This window comes from Phodopus roborovskii, unplaced genomic scaffold, assembly GCF_943737965.1.
Source record: "Phodopus roborovskii unplaced genomic scaffold, PHOROB, whole genome shotgun sequence".
Lineage (NCBI taxonomy): Eukaryota > Metazoa > Chordata > Mammalia > Rodentia > Cricetidae > Phodopus > Phodopus roborovskii.
The window spans coordinates 11,759,033-11,782,655 of record NW_026126485.1 but is presented as its reverse complement, the minus strand read 5'-3'; the positions used below and the strand labels follow the sequence as shown (position 1 = coordinate 11,782,655).

Sequence of the window (23,623 nt, the reverse complement as noted above, 5' to 3'; positions counted from 1 at the left end):
CCACAATGGCCAACCTGTCCACAAGCCACAGTGCCCTGTGGCTGAAAGCCATGATTCAGACGCAGGAGGAAACAGAGGGACATGCACCAGCTCAATTACCTTTCCCAGGTTAGTAAGGAGAAAACTTTGAAAAAATGTGACAGACAGTTCGTCTTTCAAGCATAGTGGGGGAGGAAAAAAAAAAAAAAAAAAAGAAGACAGGTTGGAAAAGGAGAAAGCAAAGCCGATCTTAGTATTTTCTGTTTGGTTTTGAGATAAGGTCTCATTTAGCCCAGGTTGGCCTCAAACACTCTATGTAGAGTAGACAACCTTGATTTTCTGGTTGGTCCTGCCTCCTCCTGAGTGTTGGGATTACAGATGCATTACACCATGCCTGCTTTTTGCAGTGCTGGGGAATCAAACTCAGGGCCTCTTGCATGCTAGGCAAACCCTCTACCAACTGAGCTACACTGCCAGCCTGAGTGGTATCTTCATCTTAGTGTGCATCTGTAACTTCAAAATGAAAGATGCAGTGAGAATGGCCGGTGGTCCCTGGATCCCAAGCATAGCAACAGCACCCAGGACAGAGAGCAGCGTCTGGGTATCATTCAGTTTTACCAGAAGACCAGGAACAGGCCTCTGAGCGCTCCAGCTGCTCTGAGAAGTTAAAATCCAATGGCATAGAGCAGAGGGAACAAAGGACCACCTAAATGCACTTAAAGCTGGAGACACCAGAAGTGGTGGCACACTACTCATCACCCATCAGGCCCCTCCTAGGTGCTAGATATTTGTCATGAGTTATATACATATTTTCATTATCTAAGCAATCTCCCATTTAGAGATGCGGAAGTCCAAGTCTCATAACTGGTTTAACTTCCCTAATGTCCCTAACACTGTGGCAGAGTTGGTTTGGTCTGGATTTTAAAATAAATTCTGGAAGCCAGGTAAGTTAGTACATGCATACCTCTAATCCAAACACTCAGAGGGTGGGTGAGATAGGAGGACTGCTTTGAGTTTGAGGTCTCTGGTACACAGTAAGTTCCAGACTAGATAAGATGACTAAGATGATACTATTTCAGTAAAACAATAATTGACTAATAGTTTTGGTCACAGGATCGGGTTGGGCTAGATTCTGGGTCTCTGGAATAGAATCTGCCCATAGCAGGAATGATGAGTCTATAGTATACATTTTTGCTTAACTAAAGGAATTCCAGACAAAAGTACTATTAGATTCACATCGGGAATAGACAAGCTGAGCCACAAGTTCCAACCCAAAGGTTCTACAAGGAGAACCCTTGGTCCTCAAGCAGTCTACAATAGACACTGGATGGTGAGCATACTATCCCTTTCTGGAGAGGGGAAATTAACAGCCAGGCCTGCCCTGTGCCTCAGGTAGCAGCTGCAAGGGAAACTGTGGGAATTAACCCACAGACCAGCAGCTACTTGTGTACCCTCAGGCTCCAAGAATCAGAGACAGAAAAACAGTACCTGGACTTTTCCAAGCAGCTAGCAGGGAGGAAGACACTAGCTGTCTGGGGCATATGAGAAGTCTGTCTGAGGCTGGCCCCCACTGCCTACCAGTTGGTGGGTGGGCGGGTCACTTGACCTTATTTGTTAAACAGGATGAGGATTGCTCTGTGCATCTCTTATTTAAGGGCCACAAACACAAAGGATAGGCCATTCCATTCACAACTCTCCTATTTCTCAAGCTTGGGTCTGTGGATACAGTGGAGTGAGATCCCCATGTACAGTCTCTATATGGATGTCTCTAGAGACTGTCCCTTGTTGGGACTGACAGGCACACCTCCAGGCCATCAAGATAGACCCCCATGTTTTGTTATTAGGCTCTGGATAAATATTGCTTTCAAAATGAAAGTATGCTCCTCTGGGAGTGCAAAGCAAGCACCAGTTTCAGTCACCATCAAAATCTGACTCCCAACAGGGAAACCTGACATTATGAGAAGCCCCAGTCTATGACCATTATTAAAGACATAACCTAGAGCCCTAAGAGGGAGTGGAGAGTAATACTCTATGAATGATGGTGTTGAAGTGTGCTGAACATCGTTAGTTTTTTCACAACACATCCCCTTTCTCTTCTCTATAAAGTTTGGAAATTTTCTCCTCCCCTCTCTTTCTCTTCTATGGACAGCCTCACACTCTACCCAAACAAACTGTTCTCATCCTAAATACTTCATCAGGCAGGAGACAAACTGGCAAACAAGCAAGAGTGAATGCGAGCAGTAGCATTATCAAGGAGGAAATACTTACAGACAGGCTTTCCCTAGCAAAGGCTGCAGGGAGACAAGGTAAGGAGAGAAAAAAGTCAGTCAGGAGGCCAGATGGCAGCTGGTGAAATGAGCCCCACACACCTCCCATGTCTGACCCAGCCTGTCCTAGTAAATTCGGAGGCATCTGTGAAGTGGGGAATAAGGCTGGGCTATTGCCAGTGCCCTCCATGACCTAGCTTAATCTCCTCAGGCCTCTGCAACAGAGGACTCCCACTATGCACCAGGATAGAGTGGCATGGTGATGCAATTTTAGTTCTGCTTGGCTGTAACAGAAAACTCTCAGACCTGAAGGAGTGTCTACTGTCTTCTCACCCAGTCCTGTGCCCATTCCTAATCTTACACCTGCCAAGCCGGGCAGTGCACTTGGGAGGTGGGAGGAGGAAGATCGGGAGTTCCAAGTCTTCCTCAACTACATAGTGAGTTTGAGGTGAGCTCTAAGCATCATGAGACCTTGTCCTCACTCCACAAAACAGCAAAATCCTGCACTGGGGAGGCAGAGATAGGACACAACCATAAGTTGGAGTCTACATAAAAAGACAGCATGAACTATATACTAAGAATCTGTGGAGAAAGGGGGGGGGGAGATCTACACTCAGATTAGTGGCAGGGCTACAATCAGTGTCAGGTCTCCTGGCTCTCAGCAAATCTGTCATCTTACTGGGCCCAACCCTCACTTTGTGCCAGAACCCAAGTTACATGTACTGCACAAATCACCTTGTAGGAGCCACTCTTGGCAGGGTATACTCTCCAATTCCACAGATTAGGAAACGGAGGCATGGGCTGGTTAAATGAGCTTTGGAGGCCTCAACCTCTCCATATCACATTCCAGGCCTCAGAAAGCTAAAGGGAAGCTGGGGGGGGGGGGAGGGGTTTCCCACAGAAGCACTAGTAGGCAGCAGACACAGCCAGAGTTGGTCTAGCACAGAGATGAAATTCAGCCAGGCATCAGGGTAAGGCCTATTATTTCATGTTTACAGAGGTTCTTAGCTATCTTTGAAGAACTGGTTTTCTGAAAACAAATTGGAATGCTCAATAGCCTAATTCTTCCAGCCTTTGATCTTTCAAGCTAGAGAAGTAGCGAATCTTGCTGGGTGCTGTTCATTTTTACTCTGCTAATATAACTGCTACGTGAAAAAGTGGCTATTCTGGCTGCCTGGTCCTGTGCATGTATGTATACTTGTACGTGCACACACACACACACACACATCCATGTATAGGGATGCAGATGAATACAGCATCACATGCAAGGACGTTAAAGGACAGTCTAGGGTGTCAATCTCTGGGAGCCTTCCACCTTACATTTAAAGGAGGTCTCTTACTGTCCTGGAATTTCACCACAAAGGCCAGGCTAGTTGGCCTGTCAGGCTCTAGGGATCTACCTATTTCTGCTTCCCACAACACCATCAGTGAGTGATTTTACAGACATGCCCCTCCATACTCGGCTTTCTGCATGGGTCCTGGAGATCTGAACTTGGGTCTCCACAGTTGATGGAAAGAGCTGCCTCTCCAGCTCTGACTGATTCTAAGGGGAAGGGCTATGCTGGTTCTGGACAGGGGACAGGCTCTTCTGTGAGAAGACCTCAGCTCTTTTCTGTCACAGAGGTGATAACAAAGGAGTTAGCGATGGAGTAGGGAGATATGGGTCCCCAGGTAGGTACAGACTCCTGAACTGGGAATTGCTAGAGTACAGACTAGTCTAGAGGTACTATTCACCAATGTGCACAAGGACTGGGACATTTTACCATTTCTCCTGTTCTGCCTGATTCTGCTCAATAAAGAACAAACACCATAACCTGAGAAAGGACAGAGTCACTGTTGACAATGAAAGATCTTCAGAGAGGGCATCTCATGTTCTGCCCAATGCGCATACACACTATACACCCACGAATACTGTCTACTGCACATCACACATTCGGCCCTCCCTAAACACAGGCACACATCCTCACTTGCAAATACAAATGCAGCCCCAGATCTGGGGATATCTCCCCAGTGCACTCTTCCCTGTAGGAGGTAATTAAGGCAGAATCACTGACTTGTCCAGGCAGCTGTGTGGGCACTTCCGGGGGCAGGCAGCTGGGCAGGGCAGCAGAAGTGGAAGCCACATGCTCCTCAAAGCTGTTGATGCGAGGCTTTTTGGTGGGCTCAGGGCTGGCTAGTGGGGTGACACTATTGCGTCTCATGAGTGGGTTAGGTCCCTTCTTTGCATCCTAAGCAGACAAAGACAAAAGAGAAAAGGCGACAGTTACAAGGAGGGAGGTAGAAAAGCCACACACACACTCCTCTTGTGATTTGTAAGGGACACCCACGTGAGTGGCCTTGACCCTGAGCTGTTGCTGGCACAGAGCTTCTCGCTATGTGCAAAACAGGGGAGGGAAAAAATAATTACGACCACAGTAGAGAGGAGGGTCAGAGAACAGAACCTTTCTCCCAGCCACCCCACCCACAGAGGGCCCAGGAGAGATGGTTGGCTCTAAGATCACAGATGAGGGAGGGGAAGGTGTCAGGGCCAACTCCCTTCCATCTGGGTCTGCAGCACTCACAAGCACCCATGAAATACACTCACTGTGCTCCCCCAAACACTTCCCAGCCTCAATCTAGGAATAAGAGCATGAGACCAAAGGTGCAGGAAACAGACAGTGGTCTGTCAGCCTGGATGTCAACCTTGCCTATAAAAAAAATGACAAGACAGGAGAGTAGGCTCCTGGGGTTCAGTGCATGACCCAGCATCTCAACATCCAGGGCAGCTTCAGCCCCAACACTCAACAAGGAAGTATTCTGAGGCCCTTGGAGCCCATCTCACATTGGGACTATCCTCATCCAGCTAAATAAGCACATCGTCCAGATGCTCTGTTTCAGAGGGGTGGGGCCAGGAGACAGGGCGAGGCAGCCCAGGGACACAGTCCTCTTCCATTGTAGTCCACAGTGCAAGCTGGGCAGTAAACTGGCTGACACCCCTTGGACCCTTCCTACCAAAGTCTGACGGCCAAGCTTCTTGGGAATGGGGAAGTCACCTGTTTTGCGGACTCCACAGACAGAAAGTCAAGTTCGGTGTAAGAGGAAGGTCTGACTACACTGGCAATGTGTTGTATTTTGACAGCCTGCATAAAGCAAATTTAAACCCACTTTCACAACATAGACCTGGACAGATATGCAATCTGCCCAGTAAGGGATTCAACATGACCATACACCCCCTCCCAGGCAAAATCTCAGACCTCCCTGATGTGGAGTACTGTAACAGCTAGGTGCTGAGTCTCCTGAAGACCATTCCTCGAGGCCCTTGGGATTCCATGCTCTAGCCCTGCTTCCTATCTCAAACCTTTGCTAACTACAAGCTTAAGTGCATGGCGATGGTACTGCTGACTGGCCAATTCTGAGCCAGCCTCCTGGTGCTTTTGAGAAGGCATAGCTTTGTTCCTGAAGTGGAAACAGCTACTGTGCTAGGGCAGTGTTTGAGAGAAGTAACTCCATTTAATTCGCTCTTCCCAGTCAAGTAGAAATGGGGTGGGGGGGAGGCCATGGGCAGAAAGAAAAGAAACAAATCCCATGAAGCCACAGGAAAAACAGGCTAGGAACAGAGGTGTGGAGCATGGTAGCTGGCCAGTGGGCACCAAAGAAACTCAGTGAGAACCCTCCAGAAGAAAACCAGACATGGGAGTTCCCAAGGGTCCCATGCATCTGAGCCTAACTCACCTCTGATCTCTCCCGGTGTGTGCTCACTGATTCTACATTCAAGTAGATGGACTCCATGCGGCACCCTGGAGGTGAAAGATGAAGAAAATGGTTTCCATTAGTTAAAGAAATCGACCTCATCGGCAGCCCCATAGCCACCAGGAAACCTCAGGGGCTGCTACTCACCATACGCCACAGGTGTTAGTTTCAGGACGGTGTGAAGGGGACATTTCAGGTATGGCATCTCCTCTGAAATGAGACATAAGTTAAATAAGAGACTTGAAGTGAAGGATGACGCTCGGGGGCATCCCTAGGCTCACTGTGAGAACCTCAAGCCTAACTCATGGTCACATGGAGAAAGGCCCTTGGTCAGATGGAGGCTTGAGTATTCTCAGGCTGGTTTATGAAGTGATGGAGCCCACTGAGCAAGTTCAATGGGGAGCAGTAGAGACACCTCAGCTGGCTGTGAGGCAGATCCATATACAGATACAAAGCAGAGTATGGGAAGATGGGTCCTCTGCCACTTGCACTCATGGGCCCATTTCCTTCTTCCTTCATTCATTCCTGTGCATGACTTGCCCTCAATACCTGCACTCTTGTCCAGGAAGTAGGCCAGTAGGCAACGTAGGACAGCCTGATGACAAATGACCAACACATTCTCTTGGCGCTCTAATTCCATGATCACAGGCTCCAGGCGCTGGACAAGGTCCTGGTAGGACTTGAGAACAAAGGGATGGGATAGCACATTAGGAGAGGATAGGCAGGGACGAGTCCTGCGATCATTTGCAGCCTTCATCATTGACCAGCTCACAACCCCACCCCCACCCCACCCCACATGCACACATCCCTCCTTCTAAGTGTTCAGCTCTGCATTTAATGAAATACTACTCCTAGGAAACATGGGAAGCCTGCAATCCTGTCTGTCCGAATTCCTTCCTCTTGAGCACTGGAGAAAGATCAGACTCTATCATGGACTATTACTCAGGCAACCATTAAAAGAAAATAAGTCAGGCACATGCCACCACATGGGAAAATCTCAAACACTTGTATGTCAAGTGGAGGCCATTAAGCATCACCATCTACATACACTGAATGATTCCTTCTATGCACCATTCAGAATGGGCAACTCTAGAGGCAACAAGTGTGTGGCCACCAGAGCTAGAAGCTAGACTAACTGTTAACACATCTGCAATCTCCTTTTGGAATATGGGTGGTGCACATCTGTTGTAATCCTTAGCACTCACTTGGCTGAAGCCAGAGGATTCATACGAACCCATGGCAGCCTGGAAGATCCAGTTTCAAACAACAAAAATGTCACCAGGTATGGTGTCACACATCTGTAATGCCAGCACTGGGGAAGCTTGCAAGCAAGGCAGGTCTGAAATATACAATGAGTACAAGGCTGCAATGTAAAGAACTAGCAAAGATCCTTCTTACAATGACTCTTCAATGCTTTTTCTAACCAGAGTTATAGGGAGTGCAGACCAGAGTGAGACCAGAAGACAGCACGTGGCCCACCAGGACCGGGAACTATGACAATGCTCAGGAGGACACCCACTAGGTGTCAACACAGCAGCCTGGATCAACTCCCAGAGTACAAATGGCTCAGCACACTTCATTCCAACTCAAGAAAAGCTGCCTGCTCAGCTATTCCCTCTACCAACATCGGCCTAGACCTGGCACAAGCCATCTAACCTTAACATGACATCCTTGCCACCAGCCTGTCTACCACGTGTCCTACCATCCAGGAAAAGCTATGGTCTGGAGTGAATCACCAGGTATTCTCTTTGCTTTTTGTCACACATCACACACATTAGAGACAGATAGATATACAGACTTCTCACTGTTCCATGTGGGAAATACAATGCGCTTTCCTTGGGGATTTTACAGGGTTCCCTTTAGTGAGATTTAGGACCAAAGTCACAGCAGAGATGAGCTTGCAGAACTGGTGAGAGATGGAGTGAGTTGTAGAGGCCTTGTGGGGCCTCACCTGGTCCCGCTGGGCCCCCCAAGGCCTTCTCTCAGCCACCTCCGTACACCACCCATGCCATAGCTCCTGACCATTATAAAGAAGGGCCAGTAGACAAGAGAATGGACTCTCTCTTGCTCACCTCGCCCGTGGGATATCGGTAGTAGTATTTGTCCTGCTCACGCAATGCATACTCCTCAGGGTAGGTGTCTCTGATCTCCTCGTAGGTTAGTTCCTCACACACACCCTGTCAGGGAGAACAACATTCACGCCAGGAAACTCACCCATAGCGCCACCTCAAATAAATGGGGTCTCAGGAAGCCACCAGGGTTCCAGAATCCCCTGGAGAGAAGAACTCCCCTTCCAGCCATGCCTCCCCACAGCCTGGGCCTGGGACTCACAGCATCAATCTCGTTGAGCGCCTTCCACTGCTCATAGGGGAGCCGCAGAGCCTCTGCGGTCTGGATGGTGCTTTTCAGTTGGCTTGTCCACACACGGAGGTCCTTCAGATTCTGCTCCTCCACGAACTTGCTCAAGGCATTGGCAAACTGAGGGAAGAAACACAGGAGACAGAGGTCATCCCCCAACTCCAGTTCCTCCCATAGGTTTTGTTTTGTTGGCAGCCACCAAGACCATCCAAACCTCCAGTGTCACTCAAACCTTAACAGAGTACAAGAGACCTGACTCTACCTTCCCCTTGCACGTTCACATGTACACATATAGACACACAGTACAATAAGGCAAAAACAGCAAAAAAAAAAAAAAAAAAAAAAAACCCACAACACCCCACCCTCCCAAGGACCCTCTACTCTACACAACAAGGTGGAAGCTATCACCTTCCTGCCTCCAGTTAGTCCCTAGCCCATATTTTCTTTTTCTCTCCCCTACCTTTTTGCCTCTGCTGGACAGGCCTGAGTCGCCCCCAATCTTGCCCTGCAGGTTGTATTCATTCTCGCCATGCCGACACAGGTAGATGGTACGGGGCTGCACGTGGATGTTCATTAGGTAGTACACAATCCGACTCTGGATGTGGTCCTGAACTCTGTTCACCAAGAACCTCCGGCCAACGTCAATCACTTTGATGAGTGACAAGTCCCTGCAAAGAAACTTCAGTGAAGACCACCACTCAAGCCTCACACTAGGCCCAGCCTGCTTCTAGAATATTGGCTTCCTGGAGGCCTATAACAGTGACTGATTGTGAGTCTCCCCTAGAAGTGAGAGAGTAAAGGAGAGCAACAATCCCCACAGCCAGGCTGTTCCAGCCAGGTAATATAGCTGGAGAGATGGCTCCCTCAGGACTGTACAAGCGCAGGCCCTGTGTGTAAGTCAAGTTCAGATAGAAGCACCTTCTGAAAAAAGCAAGGCACAGCATGGTCTGTAATCCCAGAGCTGGAGAGGCAGACACAGGTGGGTCAGTCCACCTAGCCAAATCAGTGAGCCCCAAGTTCAGGGAGACTGTTCAAAGATCGAGGTGGAGGGGCTAGTGACATGGCCCAGAGTAAAGTAAGCTGCTTTGTCACCAAGCCTGACGACCTGGGTTTGATCCCCTGAGCTCACAAGGTAGAAGGAGAGAGAAAGACCTCCCAAAAGTTGTTCCCTGGCCTTCAGATGTCTGCTATGGTGCCTATCTATGTATGCACACACAGAGACACAAAGCACAAACACAAGCAAATAAATAACTGTATATTTGTTTGGGGAAAAGAAAAGGAAACCTAGCTGGGCATGGCGGCACACACCTTTAATCCCAGCACTGGGTTTGTAGAGGCAGGCAGATCTATGACTAGTTCTAGCCCAGCCAGGGCTATCTATAGTGAGACCCAGTCAAAACAAGCAAACAAATAAAAAACCCTGTAAATATCTTTTCTTAGGTAGAGAACAGCTGAAGAAGACAGGTTCATACCTTTATACTTTTTTTATGTGGGTGGGGGTTTCTCTATGTAACCCTGGCTGTCCTGGAACTTGCTCTGTCGACCAGACTGGCCTCAAACTCACAGAGACCTACTTGCCTCTGCCTCCCGAGTGCTAGGATTAAAGGTATGCGCCACCACCGGGCCTATACATTTATACTTTTTAAAAAACTTTTTTAATTGGGGGAATAAGGGGCATATGTGCATATAAAAGCAGGAACCTATGGAGGCCAGAGGCATCTGATTTCCCTGCAGCTGGAATTACAATTGGCTGTGAGCTGCCTGATGTAGCTATTGGGAACTAAACTCTAGTCATGGGGAAAAGCAGTATGTGTTAACTGCTGAGCTACCCCTCATTTTGAACCTACTTATCCACCACTATCTCCCTCTAAATGTCCCCATCTCATATGTCTTATTATTAGTGCAGCCCTTTATGCATGGCGGTGAGGACATCCCCTGGGGCATGGGCATCCCAACCTAGCAGCAATCATGTCCCAAAAGAGAGGAACCCTTCCTCCCTCAACAGCCAACAATTGCTAATAGCTCCTCCACCAAAGGGCAGGGCCTCAGAGACCCTCAAAAAGCCATTTTTAGAGTTTACAGACATATTTTATGGAGACAGCTGTCAAGGAGACAAACATTTCAAGCCCCTGTGTGGATAATTGAGGATGGTAACCTCTGTGAATCACCTGTCACATTTATCAGGGTCAAGAGGCTGGTAGCTGGCTTCATAGCAATTGATTCTCTTCATGAAGTCGTCCATGGCTTCTGCCGAGTTGCAGTCTTTGTAATCCGGGCTGGAGATTTTAACTTCCTGTAACATCACAAAGAGCAGCTGATGAATCACACTGAAAGGCTTTCTGCTTAGATTAAACAGGATTTGGGCTTTCAAATGGGGAAAGCCCAGAAATGCTCAGAATAAAAATTATCCGACCCAGCATCTAAGAGGGAAAAAAACAATGAGGGTCAGGAGGTTTGTCTCACGGACTTCTGGTTACACAGGGAGGGTGCCCATGAAGGACAGACACAGGAAACCCACGGAGACCCCATGAGGAACACATCTGGACTATACACTAAGATGGGTCAGTCCAATAACGGAGTCAGCCTGGCCTTCGACTCAGCAAAGCTACACAGCAGCACACCAGGAGCATACCTTCAGTTACAAAAGGCAATGTTCCCTCCTCATCTGTTCCAATGGAAGCATGGTCCACCTATGCTGGTCTGTGTGATGACCAGACCCAGTACACCTCCACCTTTCAGAGCTGCCCCTCTGGGACAAGGAGTCCCCCATAATTGGACAATTATATGGAGAAACCCAGGTAGATGTGAGTGAAACTCAGACTGACTTTTGCTCTTTTGAGGTCTTATTATCTAGACTTGACTGGGCTAGAACTTGCTATATAAAGCAGAACAGCCTCAAATCTTCTAAAACCTGCCCACTATGTGCTGGAATTATTAGGCTGGCACCATCATGCCTGCTGTCAGGATTGCTCTATCTTATGCTTCCACAACTATGAGGCAGACAGGAAGATGGGAAGGCCTGGAGATGGTTGGCAGGTGGTTCCAACTTTTTTGCTTTTATGTTTATTTTGTTTGCCTGCTTTGAGACAGGCTCCCATGTACCTCAAGTTTCCCCTAAACCCACTACATAGCCAAGGATGACCTTGAACTTCTGATCCTCCTGTCTCCATCTCACAAATTCCAAGTATTTACTACCACACCCAATTTACATATTGCAGAGGACTGAACCCACGGCTTCCTACGAGGTAGACAGGCACTCTACCAACAAAGCCACATCACAAACATGGTTGCCTAAGAATTTGAATGTACTTAGTGCTGCTGAACAGCACACTAAAAATAGCTATAAAGGTCAGTTGCATATTGTGTGAATTGTACAACAGAAACATAAATATGGGTCACAAATCCTGGACCTAATCTGCAAAACTGCTTTTAGGTTTAATCAGAGAAAGATTTCTGAACACAGAGGATCAAGGCCAATAGCTAACTATGTAAATGAACAAAAGCTACTACTAGACAACCCTCATCTAAGCACAGCAGCAACTACTCAATGGGGAAATGATTTCACAGCTGCACCATACTTCACTATCAAGTGGAGCAGGGAAAATAAAACCAAAGAGACACCGCGAAGCCCTCTGTGAGCACACACTTCCCCTTCCTCGAACTTGAAGAAAAAGACCGATAAAAGAAGCTACAAATGTTTAGTGTCCCTTTAAAGGTAATATGTATTTTGGGCAGGGTATAGTGGTACACACCGTAATTCCAGCACTCAGGGGGAGAGGGAACAAGATACCTTGAGTTCAAGGCCAGCCTGGGTTACACAGTGAAACCTTGTCCCCATATAATAAATAAATAAGGAAATGAATGGATGGATGGATGGATGGATGGATGGAGAAAGGAAGGAAGGAAGGAAGGAAGGAAGGAAGGAAGGAAGGAAGGAAGAAAGCATGTGTGCACGCAGTCACATCACCTACATCCCTTACCTATGAAACACTGGTTTTCTTTATAAATATGTCCTATTCCAATATGAACAAACTGGAAATCAGAAGTGATGCTCACATCCATAATCCCAGCACTGGAGGACCAGGGCAGGAGCCTTGCCTCAAAATCAAGATCAGCCTGGGCTACATAGTGTTCCAGGACAGGCTGGGCTAGTGTGAGACTCTTGCCCCAAAGACACAATAACAAAACTGAAAAGAAAATGATCTAAAACCGTAAGAAATTCTGAGTTGGTGAGACAGCTCAGATCTCTACATTCTTACTGTGACCCATGTGCCCACTCTCATCACACGTATACACATACATACACATAACAAAACTGGCCTGTGAAAAAGTTTGTAATACTCATTTCTGTTTGTGATCTATTGTTATCAAGTAAGAAAACAAAGGCTAAATCAAATGATGTTGCCAACGACCTTGATTATCTGGACAATCAACCCTTGGCACAGCAGAGTTGACAGGGACGGGGCACATCACTACACCCTTTCTTCCCAAACTTGGGAACTTTGTCTTTGGGACAAAGCCTTGGAGGCTTTGGTTTACATAAAAGCATCCTTCCCTACCAGGGACCTGGAAAGCAAGAAGTGAACATCTGGATGGCCTCTCTGTATGTCAGGATGAGTTGTTCATCACCCCTGGCTACTCCATCATCACTCAGCCTTTGACACCAGGTGAAGCCATTCCCTGACAATCTACCATATCTCAACAGAGATGGCAAATGACCTCACAGTACAAACGGCCATATACAAACAGGACTCCCTAATTGTCTTACCATGATGTTGGAGGCCACAACAGTAGGGTCGTCGCACACGGACTCAATGAAAAATGCCTGGAGGAAGTAAACAAGACAAAAAAGGTAAAAACAACCCACAAAAGGCCAACTATGATACGAAACCAGCAGGAAAATGATGGGGCTGGGGAGATGCAAAGTAAGCTGGACTCAAACTCATGCTTCCTTTTATATGCAAAATCTAGATTTAAACGTGTGGGGGAGGAGGCAGGTCTCATGACAACAGCAGGGCTGGGGAACAACAGGTTAATGGGATGGACAGGTGACTTTTGGGGAGTGAACAAGGACCAGTAATCAGAGAAAAGGGAGCCAAGGACAAAGTATAAAGAACAAAATATAAAGATGCTCATTATGTCTCGGTAAAACCTGTGTGTGTGTGTGTGTGTGTGTGTGTGTGTGTGTGTGTGTGTGTGTGTGTGTGCGTGCTTTAGCACAAGAAGCAATTGTTCCTTTGTGGGGGGGGGAGCATATTGGGAAAGTTCTCCATAAACCTCCCAACTTTTCATGGCCATGGCCTTTACCTTCCCCCAGGGAGGGAGGGCTCCATCCTGCCACAGGGAAGCTCTTGTTTTAAGGCAGCAAAATGTGGGCAACTAGCCATGAGTGATGGCTCACATCTGCAAATCCCAACACTTAGCAGACTGAGGCAGAAGGATTGCCGCAAGTTTGAAGCCAGCCTGTGTGTTCCAACAACCCTGCCTCACCAACAACTTGACAGAAAGAGGCTGAAGCCAGAGTCAGGCAATCAGCTCTTCCCAAGGAGTCTTCCTCTCTGAACTTGCTGGGGAGGCAGGTTTGGCTCACCTTGAAGTCATTTTCTTTGGCAAAATGAAGGATCATGTGTCTCCTCTCTCTTGTAGTGTTGGTGGCATCAAAAACCTGACAGAGAGGAAGAAGGCTCAGAAAAACTAGTAATAACACTTAACCAACCCACAAAGAATTCAATGAGTTGTTTCCAGAAATAAGCCCAAAATTCCTCCTTCTAGACAGAGTGTGTGCCCTGTTCCCTAACCTCTCCATGGTGCTCCCAGGCTCCCTCCTCACCCTCTGCCCACAGGCTCAGGCCCAGCAGCGGGCAGAGGAACTAGCAAGCAGTAACATACAATGGAGACCAAGAAATGACCCCTGGCTGCTGTGGCTGGCAGCAATAGAGTAGAGGTGGTACCCAGACGTCAATTAAACAGGTGAGTGACAGAGCTATGTCCCAACATCCATCCCAAGATATAGTCCTGAGTATTAGCTGCTTTGGGCCACTTCTTCCAACCCCTATAGCCATTTGTCCTTGGTTTTACTCTATAGTAGCTCTCCACACTGCTTGTGCCAATGAGGACAGAGGTGTCCCCAAACTTACTGCAATCTGTCCTCCTTCCTTTGTCAGGTAACTTTTGACATCTCTCAGAGCAGCTAAGGCACACTGTCTGCAAACACACAAGAGGGAAAGCACCGGTCAGAGCAGGCCCAGCCAAGCAGCCGTTATCCCTTGTGACCCACACGGAAGTTAAGTTTCAGTTCCAAGCTGCTCATTGCTAGCCAGGGCCTCTTTAGGTCAGGGGCCTCTGACCTGAGGACCAGCACAGACACCCACCTCTACACTGCTGAGGGAAGCAGCCATCATGACTGGCTACATGATGGGATCAATTTCCCTGAGGAACATCTGTACTTGGTTTTGTGGGTTGTTTTGTTTTGTTCAAAGAAGGTCTTAGCTATGCTGCTCAGGTTGACATACAACTCTGTAGTTCAAGCTGGCCTCAAACTCCCAACAATCCTCTCACCTTAGCTCTCCAGTGTAGACACCAGTTACCATGCATGGGCCTCTTTAATTTTTTTTTTTTAAATCTTTCATTATTGGTCTTTCTTTTGTGGTACTGGGAACCAAAATCAAAGCTAAGTGAGTGTTCTACGACGAAACTGCAACTCCAGCCTTTTTTTCCTTTTAGTTTGAGGCAGGGCCTCACTGAGTTATCCAGTCTGGCTTTGAACCTGCTCTGTAGCTGAGGTGGGCCTAGAACTTGTGTTCTCCCTGCCTTAACCTCCAGAATGCTGGGACTATAGAAACAGTGCATCACGCTCAGTTTAGAAATTAAATCTAGGGAGCTTTGTAAGAACTGGTGCCAAAAGCAAGAGATATAGCTCACTTGGTAGAGTGCCTGTCTAACATGCATAAATAAAGCCATGGGTTCAGTCCCCAGCACTGTATAAAACCAGGTTTGGTGGCACAGTCTATCATCCTCTTACTGAAGAGTGGAAGCCGGAGGATCAGAGGCTCAACCTCAGCTACATAAAAAGCGCAAGGCAAGCCTCAGCTACATAAGACCCTATCTCAAAAATTAAAAATAAAAACCAGTGCTGGGCAGAGAGGGTGGCAAAAATACTCGCATAATAGATGTACTCTGGAGGCTAAGGCAGGAACACAGATCTGAGCCAATCTGAACTATATAAGGCCAAGCTAGTCAGGGTTATATAACAAGAACCTAACTTAAAACAAAACAAAATAACAGTACTAATAAAATAAAAAGTGGATGCCAGAGCACACACAGAGAGTCTCACTGGGCATGCCTGGGGCTGTGCCTGGCATCAGAGATCGGGAACTCTTCCCACACCCAGCTCATTCTAGCACCAAACAGAAGGGAAAAACACCACCCTATCACCTGCAGCTTAAGAACTCTTTTGCAAATGCAAACTGATGATTTCCAATGAAAGGGACTTTGTTTGCTCCTGAGCTCTGGTGTGTGGCTGCTATTGAACTGTCTCAGGAGGCTCAGATCAAAGCAGCCAGTCATAGAGAGGCCAAGAATCTTGTCCTACTACTAGCTAGGTATAATGGCCACCAGCAAAGAGCAGCATGCATGCACACTGGCCTTTTCTTCCTCTTACAGAATCCAGCTTCAAAACAAAGGAAGCCTCAAGGTGGGAAGATAGCTCAGCTCATAGTAAAGTGTTTGCCTTGCAAACACAACAGCCTGAGTTGGACTCGCAGAACCTACATGAAGGAGGAGAAGGAGGAGGAGGAAACAGCAGCTGCTGGATTTGGTGCTGTACACCTCCCAATGTCAGGGAGGTGGCTCCTGGGGTTCACTGGCAACAAGCCAGTCTAGCCTACTTGCTAAATTCCACAGTAACAGACCCTGCCTCTAAAAAGAGGCCTGTGGAGTTGGTTGCCTGCCACACATGCATGAGGACATGAGTTTGCATTTTCAGCACTCACCTAAATGCCAGGCATGGTGCCACTTTCTGTAACCCTAGTATTAGGGGTGTAGAGACAGGCAAGTCTACAGAGCTCACTGGCCCCCTCAAGCTACTTCCAGGTTCATCAACAGACCCTGTCTAAGGGCTGGAGAGACACCTGAGCAGTTAAGAGCACTTGCTGATCTTCCAGGACCTGGGTCTGATTCCCAGCACCCACTTGGAAGACCACAACCTCCTCTAACTCCAGTACCAGAGGATCCAATGCCCTCTTCTGGCCTCCCCAGGCACCAGGCACTAACATATATGCAGGAAAAAAACCATACACATAAAATAATTTTTAAAAGAGACCCTGTCCCCCAAAATAGAGAAACAATAAAGGAATACACCTGACATCCTCAGGCATCCACAGTTAGGGATACACATACCCACTCACACTCACCTACATGTATAGATACATTTAATTGTGAAGTGGACAGTGCCCAAGGAACATACATGATCATCCTCAGGCCTCCACCTGAGTGTACACACACACAGAAGGAAAGCCACTGCAGCTCAGGCTTACTTTCGGACTCTCATGGCTTCCTCGTTGTCGGGGCGGAAGAAGTTGTAAGAGCTGTACTGCTTCACAGCCTCTCGGCGATACTCTCCCACATTGAACACTGGACAAGAAAGACAAGGGCAGTCCTGGATGAGCCATCAGGAACAAAAGGCTGCTCAACCAAAGAGAAAACCAACCAATACCTATCTGAATAAGGAATCTCATACAGAGAATGTGAATTTCCCAGTCCAGGCTGTCATCCCCAGGTCACAGCCTGAGAAACAGAGACCAGACCAAAGGCCAGCACTCTTGCTGTACCTGAAGTTGTCTCCTAGGGACTAGATCTCAATCCTAGTTTCCCAGTGTCATAAACCAGAAACAGACTTTGAGAACAGCCAAAATCCAGAAGTTAAAAAAAAAAAAAGTTACAATGTAAGAAGAAGTAAGGATGTCCCTCAGTTGTACCTGTTTAGGTGGATCCCAGCACCAACCAAAACCATTGGGCATGGTGATAGATGCCTGTAATTCTAGCACAATGGCTATACAGTCCATTGAACACCATTGAGCTATGAAGCACTGTCTCAAAATGATAGATCGATAGAGATGGATAGATATAGAGGCTGGAGAGTTAGCTCAGCAGTTAAGAGTACATGTTACTCTTTACAAAGGACCAGGGTTCAGTTCCCAGCACCCACATGAAGGTTCACAGCCATCTATAACTCTAGTACCAAAGGATCTGACTCCCTCTTTTGGCTGTCTAGGGCATGAAGCATACATGTAATACACATACATATATGCAGGCAAAATACCCATACCCCATACATATAAAATAATGAAATAAATAAATGTTAAAATCAATAAGGATAGTTTTTGCTTATAGTCTTCAAATATAAGTGGGTCTCTCTGACAAGCAAGGCTAGCCAACTTGTTGAGTTATTAATTCTAAATTACCCCTGCCATGTCTAAATTAGCCATGTTCCTGTTGGCACACCTATGCTGATGAGGTCACATTTAATAGTTACTGCTTAGCACACACAGACCTAGAGTCAAGCGCCCATATTTAAAAAAAAAAAAAAAAAAATCTCAGCACAGTGAAGAATACTAATCTTCATCCTTAAGATACTTCCCATTAAGTTGAGACAGGGATGTATAACTATATCATCAGTAGTATATAGCATGAAGCTGCTGAAGATAGTCATTAATGGAAGGCTACAGTTACATATGATAAGACTTTCAAAGAAATGACACACAGTGAATGAGGTCACCACAGGGAGCTTGATGGAGGTGAAGCTGAGTTTCGTTAACCAGACTGGGAAACAGGATCAGACACCATAACCCAGGACATTTGTGCCTGTGAGTGGCCACCCTGAGGATGCCAGCTGTTAGCCTGGTGTCCTGGCTTACCTTTCGTTGGAACACCTATCCAGTTGAGGTAGCGAGTCAGCTTCTTGGAGATGTAAGTCTTACCCCGGGCAGGGAGGCCCACCATCACAATCACCGTTGGGGAGTTGGTCAGCTTCGGCCCACAAGCTAGAAAGACCAAGCAAGGACTCATCAAACAAAAAGCAAAAGTTAATGGCCAGAGGCCTACACCCAAAGACAGATTTTGAAGAATGGCACCAGAGTTGGGTATGGTGGGACATGTCAATAATCCCAGTCCTTGGGACAGAGGAAGGAGAATTGAGTGTTCAAGGTGATCCTGAACACAGTTGAGTTCTAAGCCAGCTCGGGCTACACAGTGAGTTCATTCCAGGCCAGCCCAGGCAACAATGTGAAACTATCTCAAAACAACAAAAAAGAATAGTGCTAAAGTTATGATGTCATTCCACAACCCAAAGCCCCTGCCATTTGATGACCCAATGGGACTACACACCCCACCCCCACCTAGTGACAACACCCCTTGGCCTTGTAGTTCAGTCTCACTTTTCCGGCAGTATTTGCCAATGGCAGTTCCAAACATAAATCAGATACGGAAGAACTAAGCCCCAGACAGGGATTCCAATTCCTAACAAAATAGTATAAGAGCATTTCTTGGGGGTATAAGGAGGGTAAAATGATTTCCTAATTCAGTATGTAAATTGAGCAAACATGTGGGAAGCAAAGAGAGGTGAGCCTCAGAAACCAACCCATTTTTTAAACTTCACTTTTTGAAGAAAAAAAAAATTAAACAGTATGAGTTTATCAAGTAAAAGTAGGTCAGGGACCCAGAATGCTGGGCCCCTCGGCCGGGCACTACGCCTGTGCCTCTCACATCCTCCCTGACCATCCCCCTGCATCCCTCCATTCTGCTGCCAGGTTCGGATGGATGCCAAGTTCAGAGGGATGCCTGAGTCTGCCAAGGTTATAGCCAGTCAGAGGGTCCTAAGAAAGCTAGTCACTAAGTCCCAGGCAGGCTCCCCAAAGATACTCTTGCCTGTGATGATGAATAAGTGCCCCATATATCCTTAGAATTTCAATAAGACAGAACACCAGGGACAGAGGTTTTCAGAAAGCAGCCAAAAGAATCCTGCTAGACAAACTAAAGTTCCAGTATTTCCTTGGCTGTCTCCTTGCCACTGAGACTCTTGGGCGACTCTTGCATCCTGGCGACAAGTGAGTTTACAAGCCAAAGAGGGCTGCCTGCCAACTTTGGCCCAGCTGGCTTTCTCCCATCCCAGACACAGGCTGCACAGCCTGCAGGAAAGGAGGTGAGAGTCATGCCACCAACCTAGACAGATGTCAGATTTAGATAGAGGTTCATGGGAAGTCTAAGCGTAAGTGGGACACCAACATGGATCTTTTGCTTCTAGAGTAGCAAGATACAGTCTGAGTAGAAGCAAGCATGACAAGCAGGGGTGAATGATCTCTTCAATAATGAGGACGTGGCTGAAGAGTGTGAGGCTATCTAAACAAGAGAATTCTGAAGCCAAAGACAGCCCTTAGGAACATTCTCATGAATGCATTCCAGAGGCCCTGGACAGAACACATACCTAGAAGACAGAAGCTCCTGTCCCTCCGCCAGTGGTGGCTTCTCCCACCCTTAATGACCCCACTGAGCCATCTCTGAAAGCATCCAGAGATGCCTGGAAACAGGCACCCACACATGCATGTGTACATGGGTGGTTTCTGTTGGAACTGTGTTGGGGATGCAGAGGCCGGCTGAGTTATCAGATCAGGGATTATGTCTATCTACTAATCACAGGAACAAATCTCATCTGGCAGTAGACACATCAGAAGGGAAAAAGCAATACCATAGACTCGGCAGAGTACTGCTGGATTTCAAGTGTAAATAAACCTAGATCACTCTCTTAGTTGACAAAGCAAAAGCCATTCTTCCTGTCTGTCAAAACTTAGGAGCTCCGAGGAGCTGCCAAACCAAGTGCAGCTTCATCACCCAAACATCTGAGCATGGGAAGATGCATAAATCCTCCCAGATGAATCTAGTGTCCCCCTCACAGACCTTTTAAAGCTCATAACCTAGCTCAAGAGTCTCCCTAAACATATAACGTCCTGCCCCTTGCCCCAGGTTCTTTTTTTCAAAGACATTTTTACCACTGAAAAAGAAATCAACCATGACCCCTCATCCACCATCTCACAAACACCCCCTTCCATATTTCTTCCCCCAACCAATGCAGTATATTGAGTTCAACATAAGATTTCCTAAGACAAACACAATGCCTTCTTTCCTTTTATATAAATGTTCAATGTTTTGTTTTAGTTGGTTGGTTGGTTTTTCTAGACATGGTCTCTCTGTGTAGCTGACTGTCCTGGAACTTGCTCTGTATACCAGGCTGGCCTTGAACTCAGAGATCCACCTACCTCTGCTGCCCAAGTGCTGGGACTGAAGGTGTATGTCACCCAGGCCCACTGAATGTTCAATGTTTTTTACCAGGTTTTTTTGGGGGGAGGCAACAAATCCAGATATTAACTTAAATAAGATAAAGGGGTACACAGATGTTCTGTTAAAGTGTGTTGGTTAATCTCCATTTATCAACTTGACTAAATTTGGAATCACCATGGAAACACACCCTTGGGCTATCTATGAGAATGTCTCCAGCCCAGGTTAACTGAGGTGGGAAGACCCACTCTAGCTGTGGGTGGCACCATTCCATGGCTGTGAGTAGGCCTGAATAAAGAGGGAGATGAACACCAACTTTCAGATCTCTCTGCTTCCAGCCTGCAGATGCAAAGACTCAACTGTCGCACAAACCTATGACCACCATTTTCCATCCACGATGGACTGGACCCTCAAACTAGTCAAAATAAACATTTCCTTCCAGAGGGTGCCTTTGTTACAGCAATGAGAAGAATAACCAATATTGGGGGGGGGCATTGTCCAAAGAGAGCTAGGCCCGGTGGCACTTTGGGACGATTCACACTAAAAGTATTGCCTATAGTTAAGACCATGGCTCCTTAAGTAAGAGTCACGGAAAGTCACCAAGTCCCAAGGGCTGAGCCAGCACTCTATAATGCCATCAGGCTTGTTTGCTCACATACCCATGAGACCAGTGCTCTGGATGCTGGATGGGAAAAATGACTCGTGGATAAACGGAGGTCAGCATTCCTGAGCAGTACCTTGGAGCTCAGACCTGACTGCCCATACTAGGTCCACCATTGTTAGTTCTTAACACAGTCTTGCTACTTATGCCAGCTTCCTGCGGCACACAAAGCAGAAAAGCAGCTGGGGAGCTACAGGATAGGGAGCCTGAAGAACGAATTATGGGAAGGAAAAGCCTGACAGGTGGTTAAACCCCCAACTTGAACGGTGCTTGTCTAGCTCAAGTAAGAGGCACACCTGAGTCCTCTCTTCAACACTTCTTCCTAGATTAAGTGACTAATATCTTCGATAATGTGTGACCAGGTGGAGGCATGACTTCAATCATCCCACCATCTGATGTCCACAACTTGTTTTCTGAAAATATACTTGGGAAGACCCTTGGTTGTGGCCCCCACACTTCACCTATACTTGGCTCTACCCACGCACTTTGCAAAATGTTAGCATTAGAAGAGAATGCTAAGTCCTCTTCATCCTTTTGTGCAAACATGTATGTTATGCTTCTACTACAAGCTCAAGGGAAAAACACAGAAGGACTTGTCTAGCACAGACAGCTGTGAACCCTGCCAAAGGGACCCCTCTTCCCAACTGTCTTAAGAGAATTGAGGTTAGGCCTTTCCACAGAAACTACCTCAATCTACTTCCATCAAAAAAGGCAAAACTGAGGTGTACAGGAGACCTACTTTGACCGTATAGGTATACTACCACACCTAAGATCTCACTGAAATGGGTTTAATCTGCCTGGCTCTCAAAACATAAAAAAGCCAGCAACAGAAGGCAATGTACACCACAGGGTTGTTCACCAGATGATAGCGTATCTCCTGTCATCATCAGATTGGCCTACAGCATCCTCCAAGTCTGATGGGGTAATAGGAAGAGAGCTTGCCTCAGCAGAGTGTACCTGGAGATACGAGATACGTAAGAAGGGAGAATACAGGTAATAGACACTTCTTTTAGAAGCTCTCCTTCATAGTTACAGTGTACATGCACTGCTTACCATGGACCCCTTGTCTCCTAATAGCTAATTAATCTAATGCCCAGTGAGTGGCCTCGAACTTCACAACCCTATATCTCCGCCGTATATTGCAATGGGGTATCTAAGTGACTCAGTGTTAACTTTGGGAGGTAAGACAACATAAAATAGCAGTGCTAGTGCCAAAAGCCCAGTATACAGAGCTAAAGACCAAGACTCATAACCACGTTGGATCTTGCACTTTCATCTCTTGGTGTCTTCCTTTCCTTTTCTGTACAATAGTGGCATGCTTCAGATACTGTGACAGTGAACTGCCACATAACTCACCTGAAATGACTGCTATAAATATGCCTGGCTGGGCAACAACAAGATAGAATTCTATAAGGTACCCACCTTCCTTCAATGCAGTCTAAATCCTAACCAAAGAGGAATTGGTATCTTCTGCCATGTATTTAGGAAAACTAAAAAGTTGAGGACTGGCAAGATGGCTTTGTGGGCAAAGGAGCTTGCCTCACAAGCCAGAGGACTTAAATTCAATCTCTAGAACCCACTTAAGGATAGGAGCATACCAACTCCACAAAGCTGTCCTCTGACCCCCACAACATGTGTTACCCTCTTCATCATAGTAAGTAAGTAAATACTTTTAAAGAAGAAGCTTTTGGGGCTGGACGATGGTGACACAAACCTTTAATCCCAGCACTTGGGAGGCAGAGGCAGGTGGACCTCAGTCAGTTCAAAGCATCCTAGTCTACAGAGCTAGTTCCACGACAGCCAGAGCTCTTACACAGAGAAACCCTGTCTCAAAAAGGAGAGAGATTTTTGTAGCTGCTGTTTAAGGTCACTCTGTGCAGTCAGTTTTAATGTCCTTTTGCTCCATTAAGGATGGGATCTTTGTACCTATCCTACATCTACTATATCCCAAGCCACCCATCACACTGCCCAAGGCTGGGATAGCTCACAACCCAGATACATTAAATATACAAAAACATAACCTTCTTGGAACTAAGGAAACTTGGCTTCCAAGCAGGTAACTGCACCCAACTATGTAGCAGGCTATAGATTTTCCAGTGCAGGTAACAGGAAAGGCAGTTCTTTCTTGTTAGAAGAGAACTGAAGACCTCTTAAGCTAATTTGCAAATATAGTAAAGTCTCCCTGTATTGTGGCTTAAACTGACAGAAGCTTCCACTTTTGCAAGAAGCTTTTATCATAATGTTAGTAAAGAACCTTGGCATTGAATTACTGTGCTTCACAAACATATCATAGGGAGTTTGT

The 23,623-nt window shown here is 46.8% G+C and overlaps 1 protein-coding gene across 6 annotated transcripts in view; it reads right to left on the bottom strand.

The window, feature by feature from the left end:
- Positions 1–23,623, bottom strand: part of Pfkfb3 (6-phosphofructo-2-kinase/fructose-2,6-biphosphatase 3) — an 82,771-nt gene that overhangs the window by 3,646 nt on the left and 55,502 nt on the right. For 2 of the 6 annotated variants that reach the window (XM_051194825.1, XM_051194821.1), the window contains exons 2-17: positions 18,248–18,373; positions 16,868–16,964; positions 14,471–14,537; positions 13,924–13,998; positions 13,102–13,158; positions 10,502–10,626; positions 8,794–9,001; positions 8,307–8,453; positions 8,048–8,152; positions 6,525–6,654; positions 6,123–6,185; positions 5,958–6,022; positions 5,279–5,365; positions 4,301–4,474; positions 2,248–2,270; positions 100–152 (exon numbers count right to left, since the gene is read on the bottom strand). In XM_051194825.1, coding sequence (XP_051050782.1) covers positions 110–152; positions 2,248–2,270; positions 4,301–4,474; positions 5,279–5,365; positions 5,958–6,022; positions 6,123–6,185; positions 6,525–6,654; positions 8,048–8,152; positions 8,307–8,453; positions 8,794–9,001; positions 10,502–10,626; positions 13,102–13,158; positions 13,924–13,998; positions 14,471–14,537; positions 16,868–16,964; positions 18,248–18,373 — 1,592 coding nt within the window. In that variant the 3' untranslated portion in view covers positions 100–109. The remainder of the gene's footprint in view (positions 1–99; positions 153–2,247; positions 2,271–4,300; positions 4,475–5,278; positions 5,366–5,957; positions 6,023–6,122; positions 6,186–6,524; positions 6,655–8,047; positions 8,153–8,306; positions 8,454–8,793; positions 9,002–10,501; positions 10,627–13,101; positions 13,159–13,923; positions 13,999–14,470; positions 14,538–16,867; positions 16,965–18,247; positions 18,374–23,623) is intronic. The other 4 variants (XM_051194824.1, XM_051194826.1, XM_051194822.1 and 1 more) reach the window with 4 other exon arrangements.